This window comes from Juglans regia, chromosome 13 (assembly GCF_001411555.2).
Source record: "Juglans regia cultivar Chandler chromosome 13, Walnut 2.0, whole genome shotgun sequence".
Classification (NCBI taxonomy): Eukaryota; Viridiplantae; Streptophyta; class Magnoliopsida; order Fagales; family Juglandaceae; genus Juglans; species Juglans regia.
This window is the reverse complement of record NC_049913.1, coordinates 31,356,721-31,379,238: the sequence shown is the minus strand read 5'-3', so window position 1 is coordinate 31,379,238 and position 22,518 is coordinate 31,356,721. Positions and strand designations below refer to the sequence as shown.

General features: G+C 38.3%; 1 protein-coding gene across 1 annotated transcript; it reads right to left on the bottom strand.

Annotated features, from left to right (window-relative positions):
• Nucleotides 1-18,176: 18,176 nt before the first annotated feature.
• Nucleotides 18,177-21,855, bottom strand: LOC109016349. The gene is made up of 3 exons (XM_018998770.2): nt 19,274-21,855; nt 19,083-19,170; nt 18,177-18,992 (listed from the first exon to the last, which is right to left on the bottom strand). Exons 1-3 carry the CDS (start codon nt 21,853-21,855, stop codon nt 18,177-18,179), a joined length of 3,486 nt encoding a protein of 1,161 aa, XP_018854315.2.
• Nucleotides 21,856-22,518: the final 663 nt, after the last annotated feature.

Sequence of the window (22,518 nt, the reverse complement as noted above, 5' to 3'; positions counted from 1 at the left end):
TAACATCTTAAGCTTCCAACCGGCAACTTTTTTCCTGACTTTATCAATTAACGGTTCAAAAACCCGAATTGTCAATCTACCAGAAACCAACGGCACACCCAAATAGGTAATAGGAGACTTACCTTCCTTAAAGCCCATAAAACTCAACAAACTCCTCTTCCTTGATGTCGAGATCAATTTAAAAGGGAAAAGAGTAGATTTGTCCCTACTAATTTGTTGACCGGACCACTTCTCATAAATATCAAGAGTATGCATCAGATTTTTAATAGACCTCTTACCCCCATTAGCAAAAATAAGGATGTCATCAGCATAAAGTAAGTGAGAAACCAAAGGAGCACCAATAGGATGACTAAATTTACCAATCCGTCCTTCCTCAAAATTTTTTCTAAGAAACCTCGTCAACACTTCTTCCATGAGGATGAAAAGATACGGAGAAAGAGAATCCACTTGACGTAGTCCCCTAGCAGACTGAACATAACCTTTAAAAGTACCATTCATCATAACAGAAAACCACCGAGATTGCACACAATTAGCAATAATCTGGCAAACATTTTCAGAGAAACCCAAAGCTTGGATCAAATGCATTAAAAAATCCCAATTCACCCTATCATATGCCTTGGCCATGTCAAGTTTTATCAAAACATTACCACCAACAATTTTTTTATGCAGAGACTGAACCATCTCCTGAGCAAGAGTAATGTTCTGAAAAATACTATGTCCAGGAATAAACGCACCTTGTTCATGTGAGACCAAACTATCAAGAATAGAGTTGAGACGATTCACAATAATCTTTGAAAAAAATTTATAAGCCACAGAGCACAAACTAATAGGACGGAATTTATCAAAATTGGAAGGTTCAGACACTTTCAGAATAAGAACAATAAAAGAGGAGGAATAAAACCTGGAAAGAGGAGCACCCCTGAAAAAATCTCTAGCAGCCTCCACTACATCCTTTTTGATAATATCCTAGCAAGAGATATAAAAACCCAATCCAAAACCATCAGGACCCGAACTATTATTCTTTGGGATAGAGAACTTGCTTCACTTCCAAATTCAGAAGGCACTGCGCATAACCAGCAATTCTCTTCATCCAAAATTTTCTTCTCAATAATCATCGACAAATCACAATGTTCCACTGTAGAAGCATCGGAAAGGAAATTACGAAAAAAAAATCGCAACCTCCTCATTAAACTCTTCAGTAGTATTCAAAACTCTCCCATCTACAAGGACAATTTTATTAATATGTCCCTTAGTGCGCCTCTGGTTAATAACCGAATGAAAAAACTTCGAGTTTTGATCTCCCTCGGTCAACCATTTCTTTTTAGCAATTTGACCTAGACGAGAAGCTTCCCTTTTATCCCATAATTCAATCTCGGTTTTAGCAGCCACAAAATCATCCTCAAGCTCCTCAGAAAAACTAGATTGAAGTTGGTTTTCCAGTAAATCTAACCTCTCCTCCAGCGCACTAATATTGACATCCACCCTGCCAAATATATTTTTATTCCAAGCACGAAGCACTAGCTTGGTTCTTTTCAGACGAATAGAGAGCTTAAGAAGCCTAGACGCCACATCCTATTTATTCCAAGCTTCCTTCACACACATTAAAAACCCATCATGTAAACACCACATATTCAGAAAATGAAACAGAGAAGGACCATAGGAAGAAGCATGACGATCCGAGAAAACTACCATCGGACAATGATCAGAAGATTTTTCGGCTCAAATAATTGAAGTAAACAGAAGGAAAGAGGCTGGCAAAAGCATTATTCATGAGCACTTTATCTAATTTTGCCCAACTTCTGGACACTCCTCCATGCACATTACACCAGGACATGTTCTGACCAGAGCTAGATAACTCCAAATGACCACAATGATCTATACAATCATTAAACTCTAACATCGAAATAAGAGGCCAGGGATTCCTACCAATTCTTTCCGAATCCCTGCGAATAACATTAAAATCACCATAACTAACCATGGCTGATCCATATCGCTCATCACTTCTAAGTCATGCTAAAGTTCTCTCTATCAACATATGAGCACTTAGCATAGACAAAAGTAACAATACGATTAAACCAACAAGACACGATTTGAGACGTACAAAGCACAACTTCAAAAATTTTTGGATTATTCCAAAACACCCACAACTTACCACCATGATTAGCATTTGAGGCATAATGATTAAAATCCAAAAAACACCCAAGAGAAGCCATACGATTATCAGCAACAAAAGGTTCTGAGATAGCAAATAAAGAAACCTTAAATTTAGCAAGAAGCTTCTTCAATCTTCCTCTAGAACTGCCCAGCCCTCTAATATTCCAGAAAAAAATTGTATTAGTCATAAGTTCAACTTTTGGGATCGGGTGTGAACCCGTTGTGATTTCCTCAAAGTCTTGTCCTCCTTCGGATTTGATTTACCATTTGCCGTAAGATGATCCATGTCCGAATCATAAATTTTTTCTTTTCCCATCATAACAGGAAGGACACCCTTTTCATTATCAGAATCATAAAACTATGCCCTCTCCCTTTGGCAGACTTGCTTACGAGAGTTCTCCAAATCTTCTTGCAACTTTTCAGTATCAACTTGCACCTGCGGAACACTATCGCACCTAACTTCCTCACAATCATCATTACTATCTTGGGCACTAATATCAGGAAATTTCTGTCAAGTATCCACTTGTGTAACAACATGAACCTCCTCAAGTAAATTGCCAACCACAGTTTCCTCCACAGGAATTTGAATAACTGACTCGTACAGGGCACCTAACACTTCAGAACTTAGCTTCATCGTTTCGGATGCTGGATTGTTCTCATCAGGGAAACCTGGGACAGGAAGAGATGGGTCCCCTGCCCACTAACACACTCCCCTTATCTGCTAGCCGCCAAAATCGGTTGATTCACATTCATAATTTCTTTTCCACACTCCGCTGCTTTTCCCCCTGCCTTACTAGATTCGGCTTTGTTCATAGACCCTGAGTTTGTCTCAATATTTAATTTCACAATGCCTTCCTCATGGTTTATCACAACTACAGGATTCTTCTGACCCATTTCCTTCCAAATTTTAGCATCTTCCTTGTGCCCATCCACTTTTCCATACTTTTTTCCTGTCATTACCATGGTTTACACGCTGAACCATTATGCAAGCCACCTCAGTATGACCTTGTCTAAAGCATTTATTACAATAAAAACCTTGCTTCTCATAAACCATCGGCTGCCATATCTGGTGCGTTCAAACCATCACAGGAAAGCCTTTTATCGGTTCGTCTCTGAGTTTGACTGCAACACACAACCGTGCCCCTGTGGCTCGTGTTCTATATACGGTTGCATTATTCGTTCCTAAAAATTTACCTAAACGAGTAGCAAAACTCTGTAGGCAATCCAACCTATACAGATGCAAAGGAAGACCGGGCAAAAAAATCCATTTAGCAACAATGGATGGTTCTTTTTTCAGATCAAACCCCACCGACCAATTGAACAAACGAAATGGAATGCCTGCCACCACCCTACCTTCACGTGCCCATGCATGGAAATAATCTTTCTCATTCGCAAGGTGTAAAAGGACGTGAAAGTCATCTATAAAATGAATCATCGACGCCTCACTAAACCCCTAAGATTTGATAATATGTTTCCGTAGAACATTAATGGAGGATCTGGAGGACAAAAACTTAAGAACTAAGCAAATTTTAAATCTTTGACAGCCTTTTCCATCTCAATATCCGAGAAAATAAATCCAAGTTCACCATTGATTACCTCAGGACGCTGGACTGAAAGCTTAAATTTTGGAGGAGGGATAGGCTGCTGCAACGCCTCCATAAATGTGGGCCGATCACTATTCTCATTACTGGCTGAGAGCTCCAGCCCCACCAGAGGGCCCTGCCGGATTCTTGTCCAACCCACCGGTACCAGAGTCCATCGGAGGGCACTCATGACTGCCCACAAAGACCTGTGCTGCACAGGGTAAACCCTAGCTGAGCATGCAACGTTCACGTAAGGAAAATTTCCAAGGAGAGGATTAAGGATGTACCAGCTTATGTATGTCTAATCTTATGTAATTCATGTTAACTATTCTCTTTGAGTATTAATGAAGTTTCTCTTTTATTTAAAAGTTAAAAATAGAAAAACAAACCTCGGTCTAGCTTTTGAAGCCTTAGATCCCAAAATCCCCAATTCGAACTCCCTCCACCCTTTCATTCTTGACAAAGGTGTTTGGTTGTCATGTTCGTATGCTTATCATCTCGGTCTAGCTTTTATTGTGGTTTGGCATGCTCATCGAACATGGTTGCCTTCGAGTGCAGCAGATAATAACATGTGGTGCCCGTGCACATGTTTTGTTGTAAGTTTTCAGAGTTGAGTTTAGGTTTTCCATGCTTCATGTTAGCAGTCGTCTGATATATGTCTCATTTTTCCATTCTTGAGAATAGAGGTTGGTTATGTTTAAATTGGTGATTACTTTGAATGTAATTGATAAGTTGATTGTTGTTTTGTTGAAAACTATTATGGATGCTCATCTAGTGTTTGACAAGAATCTCAATGTCAATTGTGTATGTGGCAACCAATTCAAGAATCCAGCTGATTTAATTAACTAAGACCACCAAAAGTACCCAACACAAGTAAGTCAGTCTCTATGCATCCTTTGTTTTCATTCACTTTTATGTTGTCTTAGCTAGTGTTTTCTTTATCGTGTTTTTCAGACATCCAAACAGTGCTAATCATATGCTTGTATCTTATGAGAGATGTGGCGAAGGATAATAAATCACTTTTACTTAGAGAAAAAAGTCATTATCTAGTTTTGAGGCTTTTGATAGCACCAAATTACTTTATGGTATTATTCATGGGGTAGTGATAGGGTTACTACCCTATACTACCCATCTACTACCTAAGTGTATTTCAAGTTTATTTTTTTATCATTTTCTTTTAAGTATTTTTTTAACATTCTTAATCACTAAAAAAAATTAAAAAATATATATAACTTTATTGATACTCACTTTCTTAATCATTAAGTATAATAAAAACTTAAAAAAATATTAAATACAAAAAGAGTAGTAGATGAGTACTAATAGGGTAGTAACCCTATTATTATTCATTATTCATAAATGATATTCCACTGAACAAATTTAGAATAGTGCAATAGTACTTTCAAGAACCCCATACATGATAATTACACTGTGCAGGTACATTTCTTTATAATGAAAATATGCCATTTGAGGAAGAAAATTAATGATGCACAAAAGGTACTCAAGGAAATGCCGCTGAAAGAGTACACTTTGATTCATATATTCCTTTCATATATTCTCACACCCTTTACATACATTTCCTAAGCTCTATTTATATAGGCAATACAAAGATAAATCAGATCATACAAACTCAGATCCTACGGTTCACAATCATGCCGTTTGTTATGAGAGAATCTTCTACAGTGAATATGTTATTTGCATGGTTCTGTAAACTTCGAGTCTGTTAGTGGTTTTGTGTGCTACTCCTGCTTTATGTAAGGACTCTTCTACCATGACCTTCTCATGAGAAATTTCTTCAGCTACCGCAACGACCCCTTGAGAATTTTATGTCTTAATATCCCCTGCAAGTCAAATAGAACTGGAGAGATGGTGAGACTTGATCGAAGAAAGTTAATTCGAGCAGTAGATAGTGACTTGGTGAATATATTCGCAAGTTGGTCTTTGCTGGAGATGAATGAGACTTTGAGTGCTTTGGCAGCCACATGCTCTCGCACAAAGTGATAGTCAAGATCAACAGGTTTTGTAATGTAAAACAAGATTAATAAATAAATATGTTGCACCCAGATTATCACACCAAAGGTTAGGCGGATTAGACAAAAATATACCAAGTTCACCAGGTAATGATTGTAGCTAAAGTAATTCACAAGTGGTGTTGGCAACATCTTTGTACTCAGCTTTAGTGGAAGATCGTGCGATGGTAGGCTGCTTCTTAGATTCCCAAGATATCATATGTGAACCAAAATACACACAAAACCCATTAGTGGATTTGTGATCATCAGGGCACCCGCCCTAGTCAACATCAGAGAAGGCATATAAGGTAAAAGAAGAGGAAATGGAAAAATGCAAACCAAAGTGAGAGGTGAGACGCAAGTATTGAAGAATGTGTTTAACAACTTGCTAGTGAGATACTCTAGGAGAGTGTATAAATTAACAAACTTTATTAACGACAAAGGAGATGTCGGGTAGTGTAAAAACAAGATACTGAAGACTCCTAACAATGCTACAGTAGAGTTGAGGGTCCTCAAATGAGGAACCCTCCAAGGCAGTGTGTTTGGTAGGTATGGACATAGGAGTTGACACTAGCTTAGAGTTATGCATGTTTGTAAGCAAGTCAGTGACATATTTGGTTTGAGACATAAACAGGCCATGAGAATTTCTATGAACCTCGATTTTTAAAAAATAGTGCAAGGACCCTATGTCTTTAACTGGAAATGAAGCACGCAATGCAGTAAGAAAATAAAAAATAAGAACATGACTAGAATCGGTAACAATAATGTCATCCACATAGATTAACACAGAAACCGAATTAGTAGCATTGCAGAAAATAAATAAGGATGAATTAGATTTAGAAGCATGAAAACCAATAGACAACAATTTATTGTTTAAGTTTGTAGAGAGACTTACACAACTTACATATATGAGTAAGGTAATCTGGATTTGCAAACCCAGGGGTCTGATGCATGTAAACATCCTCCTCCAAGTCACCATGCAGGAAAGCATTTTGAATATCCAACTGATGTAATGGCCATGAAGAGGAAACTGCAATAGAGAGGGGAAGACGAACGGTCACGGGTTTGACAACAGGGTTGTAGGTCTCGATAAAATCAACCCCGGCTTGCTGATGAAACTTTCGCTACAAGGCGAGCCTTGCATAACTCAAGCCGTTTGGATTTGAGGACCCACTTGGAGCCGAGAATATTAAGGGAGGAAGAGTAAGGGATGAAATCCCATGTCCGATTCAGGAGAAGTGCTTCAAATTCGAAAGTCATGGCTACACGCCATTCGGGGTACTTGGAGGCTCGGTGAAGGATTTGGGTTCTTCTAGGACGAGGGAGGAGGTTGAGGACATGAGATGGATGGATGGTTTTGGGGTTGGCCATGGGATGGTGCTATCAGATAGGTGAAGAGGGCGATGGATGTGGTTTCAGGAATGAGTTACCATTGTGTCGAGGTAGGTTGTAGTGGAAAGGATGGATGTGGAGCAGATTTTTGGTTTGAAGTAGGGGGAGGTTGCGACGCAGTGGAAGGTGTTTGTGGGGAAGACGACCTAGAGGTTTGAAGAGGTGTGAGGGACGGGTTGGCGTGATTGGGTCAATGGGCTGGGATGAGTTAAAGGGGTGGGTTGCGATATTGAGAGAGGCCCAGGTGAGGATAAAATATATGAAGGCATAGGAAAAATCGAAGAGGGAGAAGGGGACGTGAGCAACAAGTCTGTAGATGGTCTCGTTGAGTTGGACATATTTTCGTGAATATTTTGGAAGGTTTTGAAAGCTTCAAGTTTGTTAGTGGTTTTGTGCACTGCTCCTACTTTATGTGAAGACTCTGCTACCGTGACCTTTTCATGAGAATTTTCCTCAGCTGCTGCAACGACCTCTTGAAAATTTTTTGTCTTAATACTTTATATCCTATATATATATATATATATATATGTATATATATTCTTTTCTTTTTTTCTCTTCTTATTATGTTTTATATTCTATTCCTTTTTGCCATCTAAGAGTACTAATTGTGTTTGTATGGAATCTAAGAGGGCTCTAAGATTTTGTATATTTTTTTGGTCTACTTTTTCAGACATCGCCCTTGCTTTTGTTCACTGGTTTAAGTCCTTGTTCACTTTTTAAGAAATAACACCTAATACTTTGGCCCATTGCGGATGAGGTCATTCTACTAAGAATTTTGTCCAACCCACAACGGAAAGATGACATGTGCAATTACCACTTGACAGACGTGTACTACGTGGTTGTAACATGTGGCATGTCCCTCGTAATTACTAAAAAGCTCACCTCCCATTTGAATCCCTAACACAGGTGTCTGATTGTTGTGTTTCTGTGCTCATCATCTCGGTTTTGCTTTCTTCATGGTTAGGCCAGCTCATTGGATGTGGTTGGCTTCGTGTGCAGCAAGTAATACATGTGGTGCCCATGCAATACCTTTGTTGTAGGTTGTCAGAGTTGAGTTTAGGTTTTCTGTGTTGCGTTTGGATAGTGAGGTACTTTCAGGTATTTTGTAAATAGTAGTGAAAAAGTACTGAAAAAATAATGATAGAATATTGAATAGTAATGAATAGTAATAAAAAGTAGGTGAGAAGAAATAATAAAATAATGAATAGTAGTGAGGTATTCTGAGAATACCCCTCAATACCCAAACTAGGCATTGCATGGGCACCACAAATTAATAATGTTATTTTGTTGAAAGATGGACTCACAAATTAATGAAGATCCATTTTTTACCACTTTCTTGTAAAGCGGTGGAGAAGGTATTAGCAACCCCCATATGGCTAAATGCTGAGGCTGAGGTTGAAGTGACAACCCGAAGGGGAAGTAAGGGCACCAACTAAGACATCCTAATGGGGGTGTATCCTTCACCGTGAAGGAGGATAACCTCCTTTTATCGGCTTAACTCAACATTAGCATAAACGCTATCCAAGAGACTGACCAGAAATCCACACAATTATGGACAAGAATCTATGATTACTTCAATAGCTTTAAAAAGCCTAACTAGGCTTAACATCCTATACTCTTGTTGACTAATCAAGGGTCAACCATTCAAAAATGCACGAACAAGTTTTATGCTTGCTTGGCTCAAGTTGAATGAATGCATCAAGGCAGTACCATTGAACAAGATAATGTATGGTTCTAATTATTATAAATTGACAATAAACTATGCATTTACATTTTTATGATTGCTATTTAGATTGAAAAGGCAAAGATAATGTACCGATTGTCACAAAAACTACCTTTTATTTAGACCATTGTTGGAACCTATTGAGTAACCATCCAGAATGGCAAGTTTATATGGATCACTTGTCAACAAGGTGAAATAGAGGTTGTTCTATCATTCCAAAGTCTGTACAAATAGGGGATGCCAGTATTTGCTAGATCGTGTCTATCAATGCTGAGAGACCACCGAGCAGGAAAGTTGAAAAAAAAAAAAGGAAATGCAAAGAATCTTCCCTACTAATTTTACTAATGTGTAAAGTCACATAGAAAGTGATAGAAAGATATTAATGACTGAGAGACGACAAGTGGTAAATCGAGCTGATAGAGACAGGTCTGAATTGATACACCTTAAGAAGAAGAAGATGGAGATGGAAATCATGAGTTTGAATATTGATAATATGAATGCGGTGCAGCGATAATACTTCAATATTCTTCAAATGGGAATCGTTGTGAAGCAATAGAATAGATCTCCATCTGACTCTTAATATATTTGGTGTTTGTTTTTGTACATTGATGTGGTTGGGGTATCTTCAACTTTTGATGTACGGTAACTTGGCCTTTTTATTTATATGTTAAGCATAGTGGCTGGACAGATGCATATGCTGATCTTTTGAGGCATAGTTTGAGCACAGTGGCTAGACAGATGTGTAGTCTTTTTCTATGTATATGCTAAGCATAGTGGCTGCACAGATATGTAGTTTTCTTATGTATATGCTGAGGATAGTGGCTGGACAGATATGGCTGGACAAGTAACGCAATATCATTCTTGAATATCAGATGCAATATCATAAAGTATTCAAATTCTTGAATGTCATTATTGAATAATACCATAAGGTATTTTCATGCAGTCAAAAGACTCAAAACTAGATAATTTATTTTTCTGTAAGTACAAGTGATTTATTAACCTTGGTCACATGTCTCTCGGAAGATACAAGCATATGATTAACGCTATTTAGGTGTCTAAAAACACGATAAAGAAAAAAACTAAGAAAACAAAAAAATCAAATAAAAATAAAGGACGGATAAAGACATGAGACTTATTTATGTTTGGCAGTTTTTGTGGTGTGTGGTTAAATTAGCTGGCTTTTTAAATTGTTTGCCACATAAACAATTGATCTTGAAATTCTTATGGACACTGTGGGAATGGCTCAACATATCTCTTGAAATTGTTAATCATTTGAAATAGTTGTGGGCGGGACATTTGCCAAACACTTGACGAGCATCAATGATAGTTTTGAACTAAATAACATGAATTTATTAGTTATGTCCGAAGTAATCATCAATTTAAGCATAACCAAATATTAATTGAGCATGTTAAAATGAGAGATGACATAACGGTGAGATAAAATACATTAATTAACAATAGGCTACATGAACTTGTGGTAGGGACATCTTGTCAAACACTTGATGAGTATCCAGAATAGTTTTGAAATAAACAAAATCAACCTATCAGTTATGTACAAAGTAATCAGCAATGCAAACATAACAAACTTTTGATGAGATCAAGCATCTAAAAATGAGACATAAATCAAACGATTTCTAAAATGAATCACATAAAACCTAAACTCAGCTCTAACAACCTATATAAAACATTGTATTACCAGCTGCACTCGGAGCCGACACTACAACAAACATCAGTTTTTGCCAAGGAGGACAGCGGTGGGAATAAGTTATGGATCAGTCAGGAAAAAACTTTTCTCACTAATAGTTCTGGTGGCTGGCTCGTGGAATATAATTCATGGAGAAAAATACATTACCCACCAACAGCTGAAATCATGGCAAAAGGTGATTTTTTTCCCACGACCAGAAATTGCGGCAAATCCATGTTTTGCCCGTGGGAAATTGGGTTGCCCACCAGACTACTTTGGTGACAAATATTCACCTATCCATGGAAGCCCTGCTTGGAAAAACTCTTTATCCATGATTGTTTATGTGGAAAGAGTAGTGGCATGAAGTTTCTTCCCATCCACTAGTCTGTCACTATAGTTGATTTTTGGACGACACTTTTGGGACACAATTGTACAATACTAACGTACACATCCGGAAAGGACTACTTACTACCCATGACGACATATTTTGGAGTATATGTATTTCCCGTGACACGAGCTACTAGCAAAAATTTGTTATCCATGTCATATGTTCGTGAAAAAAGTAATTGCCTAAATGCAAGTAGACTTTATTTTGATGTAAATGGTGGTGGAAATTAGTCAGTCCCATGATGTTTATTGGTGGGAAACTATTATTCTCAATGAACTTAGATCATTGCAACCATTGCATTTAACATCATTGGTGTCCGTGGGGGAAAAAAGAAAAAAAAACTCCCACAAGCAAAAAAATATATACCCACGACAACCTTTTGTGGGAACACATTTTTTCCCATTACAAGTTGCCATCGGCTATAGTTTTTTTGGAGTCCATGCAGCTCATTCCGTCCAAAACTGCATTTCCCCACTAATCCTTAGTACATGGGTAGTTGTTGTTTTCCCACGAAACCACTAGATAAATTACTAGATAGTAATTTATAAATTAATGTCCAAATCTATTTCCTCAACCATCTGGACACAGATTCACAGGTGTCTTTATGACCAATGACAACTAGCAGGAATTCAAGCTTTTAAACTACATCATCAGTCAGCCAAACAATCCAACAAATAGGAACTTCCATTAGACCTCAACTCAACATGCAGCAAACAAACGAAATAGCAATTGAATAATAACCTGTCAATGTACATATATAATCACCATCATAGCTATATACAAACCTGCCAACATTGTTGTTACACCATCATATAGACAAATATGCTAATATTCATTGAAACCAAATAGTTCAAGGCCATTTACAAACATAAGAGTTGCAACTGTGTATGGCAGTACATAAGCTAGGGAATTATAAATTCTTCCTCCAACAGCATCTATGAGAAGTGCTTTTGATATATAGACAGAGTACTAAGGGCATAGATGCCCCCCCCCCCCCATCTTGTTCTCCAGACATTTAGATTTACCAATCTTGCTCCACAAATTACAATCGGTGCTAACATGGTTCCTGAAATTTTCAACAAGCACTGTGTCAAACTAAGATACTTAATTGGAGCATTACATGACAGTATATATAGAGTAAGCTGCTATAGGAATTGTGCATCCATACCTTGTACATTAATTTTTATTAATGTCTTCTTGCCCATAATACCATATTAGGATTGTTTGAGTAAAAATCCTAACTCTAAAGATGAATTCCGAAAATGACATTATATCAATGGGAGTGATATCCCTGTGGAATTAGAATGAAATACCTACATGAATTAATTTTATACCATCTCAAGTACAACAGTTGCATATTTATTCATAATAGAGTTTGCAATAGCCTCATCCATGCTATTTTGCAGAATGAGGACTAATATATCCCTAAAAACCAAGATCCCATCTGAATTCATGAAACCAAACATGGTGCAGAGAAAATTAATTGTTGATACTCTACTTGTCTAATCCCATCTATCATAGCAATGGGACGATGTTGTCAGAGAATAAACTGTGTTCATTATTTGCAACCAACTCTAAGTTTATGTATATAAGTATTAATAAAATCACAATTGTCCCAAACCAGCCACCATGAGGAGTTTTCTGATTTCCATATATCCTAACTATTTTAGTCCAGTTTAACATATTTGTGCTACTTAGTTAGGAGGTTATCTTACCATATAAACTAACCAAAATGCTAGAATTGGAATTTAAAACCTGAAGCTTATTGAGCTCCAATTGGGGGTGTGTGTGATATATAGTTAGAACTGGAATTATGCATACATGACTTGGAAAAAAACAGCTGCAAGTATTAATTCTTACATGCAACAGAATAAATACAGCCCCAGTGAATATGTTTGTTTATCTGAACCTGCTCTGCATCTCCACCAACATCCTGCTTTGCATTCCATGATATCAAAAAACTAATCAAAATACTTGCTCCAACCTGTAAGAGGAGAATACTGGTGAAATGGAATTACTTGTTCAGTTTTTAGACAAATGCAAATCTCAAATCCAGACATTAAACTAGTATATGTAATTGTAAGAGAACTTACCCTTTCATGTGAACCTAATCTGTCCCTGTCTAGCTACTCAACCAAAGATTGCAACTCTTTTCTCCCAACCATTGTGAATGACTACTAACAACTCAAAAGTCAACTCACTATCTGATTTTTTCACTACTGGTTTAAACTTATACACCCAAACAATAATATGCAACTACCAAAATCTGTATCAAGGGACAAAAGTCCATGGCCATTGGATTGTTACATATCCAATGAACAATCCACAAAAAATTTCACTTCCTTGACCCACAAAAAACATCCCTCCACAAAATACTCAAGAAAGTGAGATGCCTAAGCATCTTGATGAGTCTCTCTATGAGACTCAGTACCTCCCTCAATCTCAGTCATCCGATAGTTCAATAAGAATTTCTCATGCTTAGAAAAATTCTTCTTCAACGCTTCAATATCACCCATCATCTTGTCTAGTTTGCTCTTGTACATTTCCGCATCACTCTTGTTGCGGTCATTCTCCTCCGATAGACGAATAAATGCTCTACTCTTCTTCGTTGAAGGAGAGGGGTCGGGAATAACCATGTGCCCCATCCCTACTGCGTACCCAGATTTTTTTCCCAACACTTCTTTGAATATAGTGTCAGCTGCTTCTTCAACATCCTCTTCAGATTCTTTTTCACCTAACCTCTCCACCATTAGATTCTGAAAAATGTAGATGAAAGGAAAATCAACATCCCATGTTAAACACCTATCATTACTATAGTCTAACTTAAATTAAATTAAGTTAGATCTTACATAGTTGTGTTCACTTGCTGCATTAATGAATTTACCCTTTCTTGTTGACCAATGTGTTTCCTTATAAAATTCAACCATGTTTGGCGCCGTCTCCCTCTGAAACACACAAGTAACAGTAAATACATTATACTAATTGAACATATTGGTGAGGACTTATATATACCCTATCACAAACCTTCTCCTCTAATATCCGTATAAAGGATTTTCGTCCACCGGTATGTTTGACTTTCAATTTTTGTCTATTTGAAGTGTTTCTTCTGGACTTCTCCTGCACTTGTTTCTAAAAAATTAAATCTCATTGACAAATATTGTGTTTCTCGAGCTTAACATAATTGGAAAATACCCTTACTTCATCATATACTCCTATTTGAGGCAATAACAAAATCAACCTTGACTATTTATGCCACTTAATACTAATATGATAGTAAATTACCATATACCTTAAATGTCAAACTTGCCCACCGTTCACATAGCTTTTCCCATACAGCTTTCTCCACCATGTCCGTCCCACCACGTAGGGCCTCTTCATGTGATGCATATTTTAAATACACCTTGTGTAGTGCGTAATGATATGCATTATACTTATCGCCCAAATGTCTTTCAACCATCTCACGATGGTTGTCCCTTGTCCAATCCAGAACAAAATCTGCCTGTAATATCAAATATGCACTTCATTAGAATGGTTTGTCATCAAACATGCCTGATTAGGCGAAATGAGTAAGCCACCAACTTCATCCATTTTTTTAGTACAAAAGTAAGGTCCTACCCGCACACGGTCAACGAGCTCTTGCTTTTCCTCGTTAGGTACATAACTCCAACTAGCATGCCTCATGTCGGCATGTACCTTAATAATCCCCGTCAGCCGACCAGTGAATATGGAGGCATTTTCGCACGAAGGCCCTCGATGACCATCTTGTATAACCAGAGGGATCTTACCCATCTTCCTAAGTCGTTCAAATAGCGTGCCTTTCGCCTGCCCTCGACCTCGTTTCTTAGTAGGTGGATCTACATTAAGACATCAATATCGTGTAACCCAGTCACCTTTTTGCATTCATGAACCATGTCATGAATTTATAGACTTGTAAAGATTGATATGAATTGACCACACCACATAGTATAAACTGACTCCTTAGGAACCAGTTGGAACCCATACCTGTATTAGTGTGACTCTCTCCAACAAGTGCTCCACCCATTGCCTCTTGTGTGCCCGCACCTCCTACATCCTGCGTACTCTCATTTGACTCTGGCTCATCCCGCAATGTGGTTCTCCGTGGCAACGCATCTGCTTCTTGGACACTACCAATGAGAGTGCTGCCATGTCGTACTCGGCCCCCCCGAAACTTTATAGATTTCACCATACGTGGCTTTCCTGGAATTTCAAACCCAACTCAGTTCTAACATGCAACCAATTTGTGAGAGAATAGAGTAAGATGCCATTTAACCTACTAAATATCATGTAAAGTAATATTTCAGCCTTTTACTATTCTGTTGGGACCATGTCAATATACTCTACTTGTAAGCATACTAAAGCCACATCTCGTATGTGTTTAAACCTACTAAGATGCATTCTAGCATGTAGGAAATAAGAGGGCAGATGCATGTTTTTTACATGCATTGACATGCAAAACATTTGCAGCACATTGTTATTAACTAAAGATCAAGCGATAGATAACAAAAATAATATTAGGGAACCTAAATTTACAAACAACTTGTGAAGATAAAAAAAAAATTCAAAAGTATGATGAAATGGTTGTAGGTGTAAAAGTGTAAACCTAATCTAACATCTTAGTAGAACAAACGCAGACACAGAATAAGCCAAGAGAGACAAAAGAGTTGTTGGTACCTGGACTTCAGAGTCTGGCTGTCGTGGCAGTAGGTGAATGAGAGGAGCTATTATGTGTAGTTTATGTAATATGTTTTAAACTTTTGCAAATGCTCAAATGGAAGAAAAGAAGCAGCTACATGCATAGGAAGATAGTTGTAAATGAGATAATATCGAAGTGAAAAGCTCCTTGTGAAGAAGATAGTTTAAAGATCCAAAGTGGAAGAAAAGAATCTGGAAAATGCAAACCAAACTACTGCCAAACCTGATGCCACTGCTGGAAGCATAGTGTAGATGCTGGAACAACAACAGCAGCTCTGGCAGACCTTGGATATTGATGCACTTCAGAGTGTCTCGTGATTTTCCATTCTGTATCAGATGTATTGCACTTTCCAGAACAAAATAAAGGTTTGTCTAACACAGAGGATTGAGGGACATCTGTCCATGGGAAATACCAACCAGCCACTACGATTTGACATCATGGCGCCATTTCCCATCTCAAAAAAATTACCCTCCCGCCCTTTACCACATCTCCCTCCCCTTACATATATAGGCCAGTCTTGTTGTATATTATCATCAGAAAAATTACCATTTTGCTCGTCAACAGTGTTCCAGAAATTAAATGGACCATTTTTTTAAATACCATGATCCACAATTAAACAACAGCAGATGTATGGAGTTGTGAGAATACCATAAAAAATGGTATCCATTTAGTTGAATGCATATGTTATTTATTCCATTTTAAATAAGTCAACAATATCTTGGAGTTGTGGACGTCTATTTCTGAATCCCATAATCAGAAATTATGTCTACACACCTGGACAGGAGTTGGAACATATCAACAATATCAAACATGTTTAGTTGGTAGGGCTGATAGTTTTTATGCCCCTTTTTAAAATACTCAGCCATCATTACTGCTCACGGTATGATGTGTAATTAAATCCCATGTTTCCAGCAACACCTCAAAAGCTGAGTGTTTTTTTGTACAACCTTGAACTCAAATTTATGACCATGTAAATGGGTGTGTGCATATAGATTGTACTTTTAGATGTGGGTTTGTTTGTATTTCCTGATTTGCAGCATTATTTGGTGTTGTATATATATTCTTTAGTGCTTTGCATGAACTGGACAATACTCCCACATGGGTTATGTGCCACAGCCATCATTCCCCAACTAGGGTGCAACCCGAGAGGTAATGCCACTTGATGATCCCTTTGCAACCCTCATGGGGAGTTTGTGATCCTCCCCATGCATATACCTCCAATAGTTGAATGCTAATAGTTTTGGATGCGCTTGTTTATCTAGATGCTTATGCTGTGGGAATTTGGAAATAAGCATTGGCATAATCCCCCTGCCATGACCTTCCAGCCACTTGACATCATAGAAGTGCTTAACACAGAGGATTGTGGCACGTTGCCTTTAAAGACTAAAAAAAAAATCTGCATACAACATAAAAACCACCTGTGAGTAACCTTTTGCCCAATTTGAGGCAGCTATCAACATCTTCTTAAGTTTTGGACATGTCAACATAATCCAACTAAAAAATTCCAGTCCTTAAATGTAAAACACAAAATATCTTGCATTTAGTCCAATCCTTTCAAAGCAACAATAACGAAAGCAACAATAACATGATCATCATATAAAGAGGTACTTATCTGCAATGTTCTTCTACTTTTATATAAACTACAAAGATGATCTGTTCTGTATTGTGCAGTAGATTTGGATCTATATAAGTACTTGAACTTAGAGTTTTTTTGCAAAATTATAGTTATTTTGCAAACTTATAGTTATTTGGCAAAATTATAGTTATTTTGCAAACTTGTATTACTTAGAAAAAAACACAAACAGATCAGGCTCAAACTGTTTGTTCCAATCAGCACCAGACAGGTTGCTACCTTAATAGAAATACATTCAACATGTTTCCAGTAGATAATGAACTCTTTATATAATATATATATATTGCGATGAATAACATCATGGGGCTGATATGTTTTTTCATCTCTAAAGGCTTTATCCAACTTGTGACTCCGCTGGTTTTGTACATATATATTATGAAAGGGAGATCACCTAATCATGATGTAGTGTATAGTACCAAATGTTACACTACACTGGACCCGATACAACATCAACCACACTCTCTCCATTTCTACTCTATCTCCTACTTATTTACCAATGTCTAATGACTAGAACCGTAATTAAACAAACAGAATAATAATAATATATAACCATAATAAAATCCTTGAATAACCAATTTTCTGCACTTTAGAATTTAATATTTAAGAACATTTATTCCAACTGAATGATAAGGAAACCACCTCAATTCTAGTAGATAAAGTTCTTGATCACAACTAAAAATTACACATCAGAATGGACAATGCATGACCAAGCTTCATTTCTTACATAATATTCTTGCATGATTAATAAATCATGCAATCTTCTTAAGCACATATTGCCTTTTACAAGTACCATTATAAGTCAATCATACTTTCCCAAACAACATTATCAATATCTTATATTGGTTTTTGATCGGAAAAAGGCAAACCCAAAAGCAAAAGTGTCAAATACGCACTTAATACTAAAAATCATCATCAGCTTCCTCATTCAGCTGATTCTCGGCCTCGCTACCAGAGTTATCGTCGGCACATACGTCCTTCAGGCTCAAGTCATCATCAGATAGTACATCATCAATATCGAACTCACGGTCAACTGATTGCATCGGTTCTGGACCCGATATGGAAGCTGGATCAACAAACAAATGCTCTGAATCCTCTCGATTCAATGGCTCAGGCATGGTTGGTCCACTCTCGAGTATAGGGGGGTAATTGTTCGTGTTATTGTCAACCTCATCATCTGAGTCACCATCTGATGTTTCGTCATCGTCCATCCCATCCTCAACAGCTCTACTTGCGTGAATGTTGTAAACATTCCTACTTGTAATTTTATGGACGACCTGCCAACTTCCCCCCAGTATTGGATCATTGAGATAAAAGACTTGACTTGCTTGGGAGGCAAGGACAAAAGGCTCATCTTTATACCATTGCCTAGCAGTATTGACTACCGTCAATTTGTCCCTGACACGTATCCCCCTTCTCGGGTCGCCAATGTCATACCATGCGCATTGAAAGAGATATACCTTACGCCAACCCATGTAGCGTAACTCTATAATATCATGCAACACACCGTAGAAGTCAACATGGGATCCTTGTTGCTCGCCATGCACAACCACCCCGCTGTTTTGAGTACGGCGATGCCTTTCACGCTCTTTCGTATGAAAGCGAATACCATTCATTATGCATCCAGCATAGGATGCAACCCATGGATCTGGACCACATGCTAGGGCATATATCTCATCGGTTACCGCAGTAGGCCTAACTGAACGCACCTCTCGAATCTACCAGACAGAGAAGATTTAAGATGAATTAGTTATATGTGTAATTTGAGGGGAATGTAGTTATAATGATAGACGATGTTCGTATCTTACGCGTGATCTGAACCACGATGGAAATTGACTCTGGTGCCTACGGTCGATGTTCTGAGGGTCATCTTCTTGGATCTTCTTATAGTGCTCCCTGTCAATATATGTGACCCAAACAATTAGTAGGAGGGAAAAAAGTTTTAGCAATCACGATTCAACAAGTGCATAAGAACGAATAATTATCATGGTCCACTTACTCAATGTATTGCTCAATCTCCGTGCAATTATTAAGTATATACCATCGAGCCTTGACCAATAGTGTGTCGGCTAATTTGTGAGAACTTCCTGTTCCCAATGGTCTAACCTTTTGTGAGAAAACAGATAAACTTGGCTCATTTCCCGACTCAGTTGTCCCAATACGAACATCATTGTTGCGTTCCTCGCGATTATATCTAGTCTCAATATCATGGAGGTACATAGAGCAAAATGTAAGACACTCGAGATGCACATATGCCTCAGCAATTGAGCCCTCTGGCCGAGCTCTGTTGCGGACATACCTCTTGAACTTCCCTAGATACCTTTCAAAAGGGTACATCCACCTGTATTGCACGGGTCCTGCCAGGAATGCCTCCTCTGGCAAGTGAATGGCAAGGTGCACCATGATATCAAAAAAAGCTGGAGGGAATATCATTTCTAGTTTGCAAAGAATGATGGGAATGTTAGCTTGAAGATATGTCAACACTGATAAGTTCAAAGTGCGAGAACATAATTCTTTGAAGAACGAGCTTAAATCTATTAAGGCTTGACGCACATCAGGCCGTAAGAACCCACCAATCACAACCGGCAACAGTGCTTGCAAGAAGACATGACAGTCATGGCTTTTCATTCCACTAATCTTCCCGTCACTAGCATTCACACAACGGGCAATGTTCGATGCAAAACCATCAGGAAATTTCACTTTTGATAACCAATCACAAAAAATCCTTCGCTCATTTAAGTTTAACGTGTAGCAACCAAGACTCATAGTAATATGGTCCCCATCATGCTGTAAATGCAATTCTTTCCTTATTCCAAGGTTTGCCAAATCACGACGGGCATTTGCGGAGTCCTTAGTTTTTCCTTCAATATTCAGCAATGTTCCCAACACGCTATTGCATATGTTTTTCTCAATATGCATGACATCAAGGTTATGTCTCAAGCCCAAATCTAACCAGTAGGGAAGCTCAAAGAAGATAGATTTTTTGGTCCAATTTAGTTGATTCGGCGTTCGTTTCCTCTTCAAACCAAATTTGCCAAACTGGAAATGTGTAACTTCACGTAATTGTTCTAGCAAAACCTCTCCCTCGACCCTTGATGGTTGGAGTCCATGCTCTTCGCACCCATTAAAAGAGTTCTTTTTGCGTCTCAAACTGTGATCTGGTGGCAACCACCGTCGATGCCCCATATAGCAATGCTTTCGCCCATATACCAGCCATTGTGAATTTGTATCTTCTCTACATGAAGGACAAGCCAACTTGCCTTTCGTGCTCCAGCCAGAAAGATTGGCGTATGCAGGAAAGTCATTGATAGTCCAAAGTAGTGCTGCATGCAAGGTAAACATTTGTCCACTGTACGCATCAAACGTCCGAATACCCTCTTCCCATAATTCCTTCAACTCATCGACAAGAGGACGCAAGAACACATCAATATCATTCCCTGGTGACTTAGGGCCAGGGATTAGCAACGACAACATGGTGTATGGATCTTTCATGCATGACCAAGGGGGCAAGTTGTAGGGCACAAGTAGTACCGGCCAAATACTGTACGGCCTACTCATGTTATTGAAGGGGTTAAACCCATCACTCGCCAACCCAAGCCTAACATTGCGAGGATCATGGGAAAAGGCAACATATTTGTTATCGAAGTCTTTCCATACCCTTGAATCTGCTGGATGTCGCATGGATGTTGGATCGTCAACATGTGCATCTTTATGCCATCTCATGGCTTGGGCTGTCTTCGTTGACATAAACAGTCTCTGCAAGCGCGGCTTCAAGGGGAAGTATCGAAGAACCTTTTGTGGTATCATCTGCTGGTCACTTGTGCTTGCAATCCACCTAGATGCTTTACATTTAGGGCATTCATTGTATGATGCATTTTCCTTCCAAAACAACGCACAGTCATTTGGGCACAAATCTATCTTTTCATAATTAAATCCCAAGCCACGCTCTAAGCGACGAGCATCGTGATATGAATTTGGAAATAGAGCGTCGGGAAATGCATCGTGCAAAAGCTTGATCACCATGTCAAAGGACTTCACTGTCCAACCACCTATGCTCTTGATGTGAAGTAGCTTGACGATGAATGATAGCTTCGAGAACTTAGCACATCCGGGATAAAGTGGTTGTCGTGCGTCAGCAACCAACTCGTCGAAGTTATAGTCGGTTGGAGCATTAAAGGTGGAGGGTTGATAATTATCATTTGCATTTCTTCCATTGCTACCTTCCTCATCCATAAACGACCCATGACGAATGTCGTCTAACATCTCGTCGACATCATCAATATAGTGATTGTAAGAGGATGCTACATCATCTTCTTCATCGGAGAATGTAGAATTCAGTATCGGATCCTCTTCTCCATGGAAAATCCATTCTGTATACGTTGGATCAATCCCTCTTAAAAACAAATGATCTTCCACGATACGAATAGAGTGAAAAGCTCTATTCCGGCATCTCCTACATGGACACCTAATCTGATCAGCTGTCGCTGCATGAGCTTGTGCCATGGCTAAGAATTGTCTAACACCTTCATCATACTCAGGGGAATGCAATCTATCTTCAATAAGCATCCAAGACTTATCCATCATGCAAAACTGCCCAGTTACTGTTCAATGCTAAGTAGGACAGGTTTGGCACACTGTGCAATGACCTTCTATCTGAAAATTAATAATATTAGTCTTTCCATACCCCGGAGACCAGTTTTGTATCTCAATAACTAGGAAGGAAATATCAAACTGTTTTGTATATCATTTTCAAGCCCATAGCTATGATAGATTTGGTGGCTAACAGCTTATTTGAAGGAATTAAACGGTATTTGCAACAATCGAGTTATTTGCTTACATAACCCACATATATGTAGATAAGTCAACGATTCAAAAATAGTAAGACACAGAATAGGTGTATAAAGACAGTTGTGGGGTGTGGTTAGATAGAGGTAAACGGGAAAGTCATGAAATTGGCACGTATGCCAAGTTGGATTACTCTTCTTGTGTGATGCAATGTTAATTTGGACCATGACAAACCGTGTTTTGGCCTTTCCCATATTTCAGTCCATGTGCACCAAGTATAATTTGAGGCACCTATCCAAATTAATAGCTGGTGAAGCAAGTATTTTATTTGAATAACCAGCGATAGACACGTCCAGGTAAATGAGACTTCCATTTTGAATAGAGGTATTTGATATGTAATTCCATTATCCAAAAGTTGTGTTATTAGTACTTCAACATCAAGAAAGTTTAAGAACATAT

Bases quoted from the DNA above. Each gene is read 5' to 3' on its own strand.
- LOC109016349 (XM_018998770.2), bottom strand. From the start codon at position 21,855: ATGGATAAGTCTTGGATGCTTATTGAAGATAGATTGCATTCCCCTGAG. The intron at 19,171-19,273 runs GTAAGTGGACCA...ATATATTGACAG, and splicing joins GAGATTGAGCAATACATTGA to GGAGCACTATAAGAAGATCC. The intron at 18,993-19,082 runs GTAAGATACGAA...TCTGTCTGGTAG, and splicing joins CATCGTGGTTCAGATCACGC to ATTCGAGAGGTGCGTTCAGT.